This window comes from Rhinatrema bivittatum, chromosome 2 (genome assembly GCF_901001135.1).
Source record: "Rhinatrema bivittatum chromosome 2, aRhiBiv1.1, whole genome shotgun sequence".
Classification (NCBI taxonomy): Eukaryota; Metazoa; Chordata; class Amphibia; order Gymnophiona; family Rhinatrematidae; genus Rhinatrema; species Rhinatrema bivittatum.
Window position 1 is genome coordinate 56,620,116 of NC_042616.1, and position 11,407 is coordinate 56,631,522.

Here is an 11,407-nt window from a genome sequence, read left to right on the forward strand (position 1 = left end):
AGGAAACACCGTTCACCAGGCCTCTGAAACAGCCAAGAGCCACAGCCTGCACCTTAAGAACATAAGAAATTTCCATAGTGGGTCAGAACAAGGGTCCATCAAGCCCAGCATCCTGTTTCCAACAGAGGCCAAACTAGGCCACAAGAACCTGGCAGTTACCCAAACACTAAGAAGATCCCATGCTACTGATGCAATTAATAGCAGTGGCTATTCCCCAAGTAAACTTGATTAATAGCCATTAATGGACTTCTCCTCCAAGAACTTATCCAAACCTTTTTTGAACCCAGCTACACTAACTGCACTAATCACATCCTCTGGCAACAAATTCCAGAGCTTTATTGTGCGTTGAGTGAAAAAGAATTTTCTCCGATTAGTCTTAAATGTGCTACTTGCTAACTTAATGGAATGCCCCCTAGTCCTTCTATTATTCGAAAATGTAAATAACCAATTCACATCTACTCATTCAAGACTTCTCATGATCTTAAAGACCTCTATCATATCCCCCCTCAGCCGTCTCTTCTCCAAGAGTCCCGCTGGAACATCAATCGCCTGGAGGCCCGGGTGGTACAGCTAACATGCTTGCAGTACAGTCACAGGCTGCGGAATCAAGCGGTTTGCATGATGTCGAACAACACGACAACGTTGGCCTATATCAATTGCCAGGAAGGAACCAAGAGCCAGCAAGTGCTGCAGGAATTAGATCACCTGATGGAATGGGCAGAAGGTCATCTGCAGATGATATCGGCCTCTCACATTGCAGGAAAAGACAACGTAAGAGTGAACTTTCTCAGCAGGAAGAGTCTGGACCCAGGAGAGTGGGTGTTGTCAGCCAAAGCATTTCAGCTGATTGTGGATTGCTGGGGCCTTCAGTTCCTAGACCTGCTGGCAACTTCTTGAGACCCAAGATGGGATGAAAAGAGCCCTCCTTCTTGGGCACAACAAAATAAATGGAATATCGTCCCATTCTTCCTTGAGACGAGGGCACCGGAACCACAGCCCTCAGTCTGAGGAGCCTTTGAAGCATGAACTCCACTGCCTGCTTCTTCTGCGGGAAGTGGCAAAGGGACACCATGAACATGTCCCGAGGAAAACTGCGAAATTCCAGTGCATACTCTTTGCATAACAATTCCAGGACCCACTGGTCCGACGTGATCTCAACCCACCTCTGATAAAAGAGAGAGAGATGTCCCCCTATTTCCTGTTCTGGAAGGTGGATTGGCAAACCTTGATTGGAAGCTCGGGAGGGCCCACCACCCAAGCCTGCTCCTCTCTTGGGCTGCCGGGGACAAAAGGACTGAGAAGTACCGAAAGGCCGAGTCTGCTGAAAGGTCGTCCCTCTGTAGGAATGACAAAGCCTGGAATCCCGGAAACGAGCCCTCATACCAAAGGGGTGCTATAACTGTTTCTTATCCTCTGGCAACCGAGGCACTGGAGACTTGCCCCACTTATTAGCCAGTTTCTCCAACTTGCTCTCAAACAAGAGCAAGCCTTTAAAGGGCATCTTGGTAAGACTGGCTTTGGAAACTGTGTCAGCTGACCAATTTTGCAACCAGAGTTGATGCCTGGCCGCTATCACCGAAGCCACTCCTCTGGCCGACGTCCGCACCAAATTACAGCCTGCATCCACTAAAAAGGTGACAGCTGGTTCCATAACCGTTCTGGATTTCCTTCCAGACACATTAACCTCCTAAGAGAGACGCAGTCAAGATCTCACCACTAGGGCGCAACAGGAGGCAATCTGTAAATTCATCGCCACTGCCTCCAAGGCTTGTTTAAGAATAGCCTCAATCCTTCTATCATGTACATCCTTCAAGGCCACTCCTCCCTCTATGGGGATAGTCGACCGCTTAGACACTGCACATACCAGAGCATCCACTTTGGGAAAATGCAAATGCTCTCTCACAGCCGGATCCAGGGGGTACAGGCTTTCCAATGTCCAACCCCCTTATAATTTGTCTCTGGGGCATCCCATTCCAGAACAATCAATTCCTGGATGGCATCCATCACTGAGAAAAAACAAGAGGCTTTATGTAAGGAAACTAAAATGGGATTCTTCCTCTGCTCTGACATAACATCCGAACTAGGAACACCCAGCTGTTTCAAGGTCTGGGAAATCAGGGCCGGCAGTTCATCTCTATGAAAGAACTAGAACATGGTTCGATGCAGTTCCAGTCCTGGAGGAATTTCCCCATCTTCCAGGGAATCAGGATCAATCTCATCATCACTGCCATCCGGATTCCTGTCGAGAAGATCAGCAGGGAGCCGAGGCGAGCCCCAGCGCTTAAGCATAGGACTGGAAGAGGGAGGAGCCAGCGGCCGAGGATCCAACCGGACAGAAATGGAGGAAGTGGAGGACTGTGCCTGAAGAAAGGCTTGTAAGCCTTGAAACAAATTCCACCCAAGAAAAGGCAGCCGGGCCCAGAGCAAGCCCAGAAGGAACTGGAGCTGGTCCCACAGAACTGCTCTCGCCAGTGGAGGAACCAGTCAAGAGAGAACCAAGATATGGCGTCCCCCCAGTCAGGGCCATGACCAACCCATTATCCGAATGGGAAGAGCCAGGCTTAGCAAAATCCGAGGAAGAAAACTCTCCCTGAGCGTCTGAGCAGCGCTGACACAGATTAGAAGCCAGGTTAGGCTGAGAAGCCCTAATATGACAGGCAACACAAATAGGAAGACACTTAGGCTTCTTGCTTACCGGCGCCATTGCTGCAGTAAACGTGCTTTGGAATGGCTCGCGTTCAAAAATGAAATGTGCTAAAAAAATAAGTGCCTAGAAGAAAGTACAGAAAGGCGCACGCACAACCTGTGCACCAAGTTGAGTGCATAAAAAAGTTTGTGCACGTAAAAAGCACGCCCAAAAAACAAGCGCACAACAAGTGCACAGAGTCGACACACTGCGCATACCAACAGCCTATAGAGGGCAGCAGAACACGCACAAGGGCATGCGAAAATGGCTGCCGCGGCCTACCACGCAGCCTGCAAGAAAAAAGCCTACGTGTGGGGCCTAGCCTACCGGGAGCCTCCCAACCCTAACGGGAACGAGAACAAATGTCGGCATGACGCGCCGAGAATGGAGACCAGAGAAAGTCCTGAAACCCCTCTAACTGTTTCTGTTTCAGGTAAAACATTCTCCTTTTTTTTTTAAACCTTACCTAGCTCAGTGCTTACTGGCTGAGTACAGAGACAGTCTCCAGCTATAGGGGGAGAGGGCATCTGCCGTCACCACCTCGCTCGGCCTCCTGCACCTGCTGCCTTTCAGCTGAACTAGCAGCTAAGTCCACGTCGGAAAACCCAGCTATCGGACCAAGGCACAGAAATCGCCTTAGAAATTCTCAACTGGGGGAGGGACATTTAGGTGTCACTGCAGGAGATCGGGGCTTTCTTTCCTGGATTTAGAACTTCAAATTTCTCCTTTCAAAAAGCTCAAAGCAGTCCCCATAGGGCATTGCTCTGCTGGAGACGGAGAATACTGGCAGGCTGGGGTCACTGCAGGGTTATATATATACTGTGACGTCAGCTTGCTCCATCTCCATCTGCTGGCAGGGGAGCATAATCCTACTCGTCCTGAGTCCATCTGTCTACATGCTAGGAAATATTTGGCTGCATTGAATGGCTGCCACTTAGCTGGGTAACTATTTATCTAGCTAGTTATTTGGCTAAGTGATAGACAGGACGAGAGCATTCTGGGGCGTGGCGACTTATCTGGCTAACTTAGCCAGATATTCAGACTTATCCAGCTAAGTCAGCTGGTTAAGTTAGACAGATCTAAAGTTATCTGGATAAACTTATTCTTTTATTCGTTATATGGGTATATTCAGCAGTGCAACTGCATCGCTGAATATTCTGGACAAATTTAGTCGGATATGTTTATCCAGCTAACTTGTTCAGCCAGATAGTGGCTGAATATGGACCTCTTTGCTATTATTGCAATATATATAATATTCAAATAAATAAATTCATAAATAAATAGTAAATAAACTAACTTTTGAAAATTAATATTGGCATTAGTATGAAAAAAAGTTCTGCATTTCTAATTACAGATTTATTGTACATGAAAAAGGAGAACAGGATATTGATTGTAACATACTCAATAATGGCAGAAAAAGGCCAACTGTCCATCCAGTCAGCCCAGTTATTCCAGTCCACAATTCTGATGATATATTCCTGCTTCCAGTAGCAGAGGAATTACTAGGTACTTAAAAACGATTCTGATGATTAAAGTCAACAATCATGATAGACCCTCCTTCCCCTCATTCAGAGAACAATCCTCTAAAAAAACACAAAACAGGAGTATAACTGAGATTCTGCTGAGTCTGAAGCCCAGGAGCACAGAACACTACAAACCTGTTGCTCCTTCTGCTCCAGCCTGACCCTTCCCATCCCATCTATGGTGGTGGGGATGGCTTTGGGAGCAGAGTAGCTCTTCTCTGCTCTGCAGTGTTTGCTCTATCCTCACCCCCTCCCCTCCTGTTCTCTGCATGATTGGAGGGGAGGGACTGGATTAAGGAGCAGAGTAGCTCTTCTTTGTCTACTCCAGCCTCACCTCTTTCCCTCCTATTTTGTGCTGCTACCCAGGAAGGGAGAACACGAGGGGAGGGCTGGTTTGTGCATTAGAGAAGCTCTGCTCTGCTCTGCTCCAGCCTCACTCCTATTCTCTGCATCACGGGCTAATCCCTGGGAACAAAGCAGAAAGCTAGCTTCTCAGCTCCTATCAGAGGTGTAGACACAAAGTGAGTGAAATAATTTTTTAAAAGCCTATAACACAAAAACAAAGCAATCGTATAGCAAAAGCATGGCATCATGGCACGATCCCTTTTCACCCAGCTTCCAGAGTATCCTGGTAGAAAACTCAGTGCTGACCACAGGATGCATCAGTGACCACTTTCAGCAAGGGGCAAATGAATAATTAAAGGTCACAGGCTACATGGTACTGACTTCTTTCTAGGACTTGGCTTAGTCCCCAAAAATGTCTTTGTTGTAGGAAAAAAAAGTGGTGTGATTATAAGGAGCAGACGGAATGGAAAGTTTTTTCTCTCTGCATATAAACAGTTTCTCAGGAGCATGAAGCCAGAATGAGCGTCCCCTTTTAGGGGGGAACAATGCCTGAAATCCTCAGGGACACCCATCAAACAGAGCTCCAGCACAAACAGAAGGCAGTGCCCATAAATCCTTGCAAACTGTGGCCAAAATTTTACAGCATCCCTCACAGGTGGCTTTTGATTGGATGAAGGATTTTAGGAAGAGGTTTGATTGGAACAGTAGCCTGGACTTTTCCCAGACCAGTAACAGAGACTTAGCAAGTGTCCCTACATCTGCAGATGTCCTGAAGGTGACCATCTCTCACATTCAGGCCATATGTGCAGAGCAGAAGCATGGGACTCCTGAAGTCGACAATGGCTGGGAATTGTAGATCAGACAGATGTGTCCACCTTGTTTCATGTGGATGGCACCATACAGAAGAGGAGGTGGGATGAGATAGAGAGTGAGTGTGCAGGAGCTCCCCCCTCCCCCTACCTGAATACAATGTCAGCTCTGGCACCCTGAACCAGACCTTCTGCACTGAAGCGGCTTCAGTTCTGCTATGTTTCCCTCACTGCTTTCCCTCGCCCTCTGTTGCTTAAATGACACTGTGACATGTTCTAAGACTCACATGGATGCTCCCGGTCCATGAGAGGGAATCCCAGCTGATTGGTTATCATTGTACGTCGCTGTGTATGTGTGCACTTACGTGTCTTCATGTTTTTGTGTGCATGTGTGTGTCTACGTATGTCTGGTAAATTACTGACCCGTGAGCAATAAATTGGAAGTATAGAATATGACTTCATGAGCCCAGAATTTCAGCGCTTCCTTGCAAGATCAGAGTTATTGCATGCACTCTCTGCTGGGAAGGCCTGGGGATTTATAATAAAGGTGATCTTGACCATGTGGCACAATACCAGCAGGGAGGAGTAAGGAATGTGTGTGTGTGGGGGGGGGTTAGAGGAGATTGCCCTCCATATAGTGTACAACATCACACCTGAAGCTATCCAGCAGCGATTCCGCCTGTGAAGAGAAAGGTTACAGTCCTCCACCTGTCTTGGCTCCCTCTAGTGGTAAAAAAAAGAAATGCTATTGCACTTCCCGCGAATGGCTGGTGGCCATTTTCACGCCATGCCCTGTGCAGTTACTTCAGTAGGAAGCAGTAACGTGGTACCAGTTTCTTATGGCGGGAGCTCTCCTCCACTTGCTGGAAGATTCTGTTTTGATTAAATGATTTAGCGAGGGTGTTTCCAGGAGCCCCTTCCAGCACATCACTAGTGGAAAGAGGAGGATAAGGGTATAAAGCAGATAAACTGGTCGATCCTGTGGTTTGGGGGGGGGAGAGGGAGGTTAAATTGATTTCTTCTTTCATTCTGCTTATGTACAGTTATGTTCTTCTCACTGGGGCAGGCAAGACTGCAAGAAACAAAAAAAAAAACACCTGGGGAGAGGGGTTATTAGAAAGCAGAGCCATCCTGCCTCCAGTAGCTCTAAGCTAATGGTCCTCAACCCCAGCCCTTGGGCTCACCAGCCAATCTGGCTTTCACGATATCTGCAATGAATATGCATGAGATGTACAATATGTGCATAAAAGGAAAGCAAGGCATGCTAATATTTGTCATTCATATTTATTGCGAAAATCTTGAAAACCAGACTGGTCAATAGGTCCCAAGGACTGTCTAAACCATTATTCTACACCTATGCAGAGTCAGCGATGGGTGAGCCTGGGAACAGATAACTCAGCCTCCCACCTCCCCATCCCCCCATGACACAGTACTGCTCACTCTGAGGGGCTCTGGAGACTGAAGGGGGAAAAACATTAAAGGCAAGGAGCTCGTTGAAACGGCTAAGAAGGGACTGTATCCCATGTGAGATTCAGCCACTGACCCCTGAAAATCATTTATTTTGGATCAGCGTGGTGTCTCCGTGGCAGTGCTGCATACCTTCATGTTGGACGGTATGAGTTAGGCCTTCTGCTCCCCAGCTTGACTGGGGCTGGGGATGCTTTTTAGAGGCAGGGTGGGGGTGGGGGAAGGGAGCATTGGTCATTACTCGAGGGTGACACCTAGCAGCCGGTTTCAGGGCCAATGAGTTTAGGGTTCCAGCGGGAGCCCCCAGGACCTTAGCTGCAATTACCAGACTAGATACAGTGAAGGGAGGGGGATACAGAATAAGTGACAAAATCCCTCAGGGTAGTTGCTAATGAAGGCCCATGGCACCAGGATACAAATACTGGCACCATTTTTTGCTGAAGGCCCAAAGATGCAGCCGAGTTAAAAAAAAATATTAGTGATTTATTGTATCTCCCCCTCCCGCCCTCACTGTTCTCCCTAAGAATTTTTTTTTTGTCTGTGTTTGGAGGCAGAGCCCGGACTTCTTACACTGGAATAGATAGTTCCGAGGACCCACTACGTATGTTTAAAGCCAGGGGGTCTCAAACTCCGGTACCTGGGGTATCCATGAACCGTTTGGGTTTTCAGGGCACCCCTAATGAATCGGCATGAGATTGATTTGCATACAGTTGAGGCAGCGTGCATACAAATATATCTCACGCAAATTCATTAAGGATAGCCTGAAAACCTGACCAACTCGCGGCCCTCAAGGATAGTGATTTGACACCCTCTGGTTTAAGCTCAGCCTTCTAGTCAGGGGGGGGTCCCAGCGCCCAACAGCATTTATTTATACAAACGGGTTCTGAAGGAGGCACCAGCATCATGGAATGACATGTAATACTGTCCCCAGGACAAGATTAACTATCAGTACCTTCATCCCCAGCATGAAATGATAAGTGCCAAGGAAAACTCTAACTACCAACTGCACAGACACGCAAACACACACAAGCATATGCACACACACATGCAGACTCCTAGCACGAAATGACATATATTACACACACAAACATATGCACACACACATGCAGACTCCTAGCACGAAATGACATACATTACACACACAAACATATGCACACACACATGCAGACTCCTAGCACGAAATGACATACATTACACACACAAGCATATGCACACACACATGCAGACTCCTAGCACGAAATGACATACATTACACACACAAGCATATGCACACACACATGCAGACTCCTAGCACGAAATGACATACATTACACACACAAACATATGCACACACACATGCAGACTCCTAGCACGAAATGACATACATTACACACACAAACATATGCACACACACACATGCAGACTCCTAGCACGAAATGACATACATTACACACACAAGCATATGCACACACACATGCAGACTCCTAGCACGAAATGACATATATTACACACACATGCAGACTCCTAGCACGAAATGACATATATTACACACACAAACATATGCACACACACATGCAGACTCCTAGCACGAAATGACATACATTACACACACAAACATATGCACACACACATGCAGACTCCTAGCACGAAATGACATACATTACACACACAAGCATATGCACACACACATGCAGACTCCTAGCACGAAATGACATATATTACACACACATGCAGACTCCTAGCACGAAATGACATATATTACACACACAAACATATGCACACACACATGCAGACTCCTAGCACGAAATGACATACATTACACACACAAGCATATGCACACACACGCAGACTCCTAGCACGAAATGACATACATTACACACACACGCAGACTCCTAGCACGAAATGACATATTACACACACAAGCATATGCACACACACGCAGACTCCTAGCACGAAATGACATACATTACACACACAAGCATATGCACACACACATGCAGACTCCTAGCACGAAATGACATACATTACACACACAAGCATATGCACACACACATGCAGACTCCTAGCACGAAATGACATATATTACACACACATGCAGACTCCTAGCACGAAATGACATATATTACACACACAAGCATATGCACACACACATGCAGACTCCTAGCACGAAATGACATATATTACACACACAAACATATGCACACACACATGCAGACTCCTAGCACGAAATGACATACATTACACACACAAGCATATGCACACACATGCAGACTCCTAGCACGAAATGACATACATTACACACACAAGCATATGCACACACACATGCAGACTCCTAGCACGAAATGACATATATTACACACACAAACATATGCACACACACATGCAGACTCCTAGCACGAAATGACATATATTACACACACATGCAGACTCCTAGCACGAAATGACATATATTACAGTTGGAGAAAACATTAACAAGTCAACAAGGGATGCTAAAATACCATTCTAATTAATAACCAAAGCTTACTTGTGCCTAAACCCAGGCCTAGCTGAGGGTGGGTGAAAGAGAGAAATGATAGTAAAGTCCAGCATCTTGAACATTAAGGCTAAGGAACTGGAAAAGAGAAGAGAAAGGGAGGATATGACTGAAGCAAAAAGACAGGCATTTTGTATTTAAAAAAGGGAAAATCAAGGACTGGGGGGGTCATGATATGAAAATGGAGCAAGGACGATTCCAAGGAAACATGAGGAAATACTTCTTTATCGAGATAGTGGTCGATGCATGGGATAACCTGACTGCAAAGGAGGTAGGAAACAGAACTGTGACAGTATTCAAGCAGGCTTGGGACTGATGCAAAGAGCAGAGGGAGGAGGACGTAAAAGAGGAGGTCTGCATGTCGGATCAGGTAGAGAAACCTAGGGATTCAACCACCCAAAACAAAAGAGGACATGGCAAAGCTGACTTGCACAGAGCAGCGATACGGCTGCATCAAGCTACCAGAAAGAGGGAAGAAAGTCAACCAGCGTGCAGGAGTGGCAGAGCTTTGATACTCTGTCAGACAGAACTGGAGGGTTACCAGCACGGGCTTCAGCAGGTTGACTTGGCGACACTTTCCAGCTAAGGATGACGAGGAGACGAAGTGGTCTCCTGCAGGTAGTCAGACTGGCATAGCTGGCAGCTGAGAGACATTCTTAGTGCAGTGGATGGGTGCAATGGCTAGGAAGGGGTGACGGCCAGAGCTAGAGCAGTTTAGGTGGTTAAGCTTGTGCAGCTGGGAGATATCCTTAGCTGGAGCAAGGTAGGCTTCAGCAACCAAGTAGACTGGGAGGATCAAATAGTCCTTATCAGCAGACATTTGCTATGTTAGTGTTTCTTTGCATGGTTTGAAGTGGAAAAGAAGATTTAAAATTTCCAAGCATGAAAGGCTTATTTATGCAAAAAAAATAAATAAATACATTTCATAGCTTGTATAGAAATGTAAACATCAAACTTGACTGGTTGCTACAATGCGCTGTAGGTTTTGGCTATAACTCCACAACATAGTCTAGATTTGTTAATGAGAGCTATGTGTTGTCAACTCCAGCACACCTCCCTTTCCTCCTCCCAGATACAGAAAAGCTGAACCGGGCCCCCAAACATAATCACTTTCTCATCCTCTCTTTGTTTCCGCTTCCCTTCTGTAGGAGGACCCTAACGCCATCCACAAACTGCAGGATCCCACAAAACCCTCTGCGAAGGAGGAGGAGCCCTTCAACATTCAGAATTCCCTGTCGCCAAAGCACGACAGTGACAAGGGTGGACATGACAGTCTGGACGTGAACTGCCTGCAGAACAACCTAACATAAGAAGAGCAGGACAGAGGCACAAAGACATGAGAGAGCGAGAGGAGAGAGAACAGTTGTACAAATCTCAATTCTCCTAACTTGTTGTGGCTTCCCCCTCCCCCCGCCCACACGCTCCCTCCCCCCCCAAAGGGTCCATGGCATGCATTGGTGTGTGTTGTACAGAAAACGGAGGGCACAGGATGAGCTGCAGAAGTCTGTGAGTGATGCATACAGCAAGTTGGTTGATTCCTGCCCCATGTGTATATTCTTTGGGTTGGAGACATACTCCGACATTCCCACCATGATTTCTTAAACCTTTCCTGTACTTGACTGACTTATTTTGTACTTTTACTCTTTTTTTTTTGAAATACAATAAAATAAAATTCCAAAAAAAATTGAAATAAACATTTTTAAAGTTAATCTGACTCATGGCATTTGTATAGTTTCCTTCCTTCATTTTTTTTTTTTTTTTTACATTTATACTTTATTTACTTTTCTACAACAAGCATAATCATCGCGCACAATGAATCAAACAAGTCTTTACTCCGAAAACTCTTCCCCAGTCCCACCCCCTGCCCCTCCCTCAAGTAGTAAAGTCCTTGGAACTATGGTAGTCCATTTTTCAAATGGTTTCCATACTGACAAAATGTCAGGCAACCTATCCCTCCTCACAAAAGTCTTTTATGGAAAAGTAAAAACCAGGGCGATCCAACCTTTTCCAGTGCCTAGCAGTCACGCACCTGGCTGCAACAAAAGCTAGAGCAGCCGACCTATCA

General features: G+C 46.3%; 1 protein-coding gene across 2 annotated transcripts in view; it reads left to right on the plus strand.

The window, feature by feature from the left end:
• The window catches only part of CSPG5 (chondroitin sulfate proteoglycan 5), a 135,488-nt gene extending 124,453 nt beyond the window's left edge, over nucleotides 1-11,035 (plus strand). The window contains exon 5 of one of the 2 annotated variants that reach the window (XM_029588190.1): nucleotides 10,491-11,035. In XM_029588190.1, the coding sequence (XP_029444050.1) occupies nucleotides 10,491-10,652 (162 nt within the window). In that variant the 3' untranslated portion in view covers nucleotides 10,653-11,035. The remainder of the gene's footprint in view (nucleotides 1-10,490) is intronic. The other variant, XM_029588191.1, reaches the window with a different exon arrangement.
• The last annotated feature ends 372 nt before the right edge of the window (nucleotides 11,036-11,407 follow it).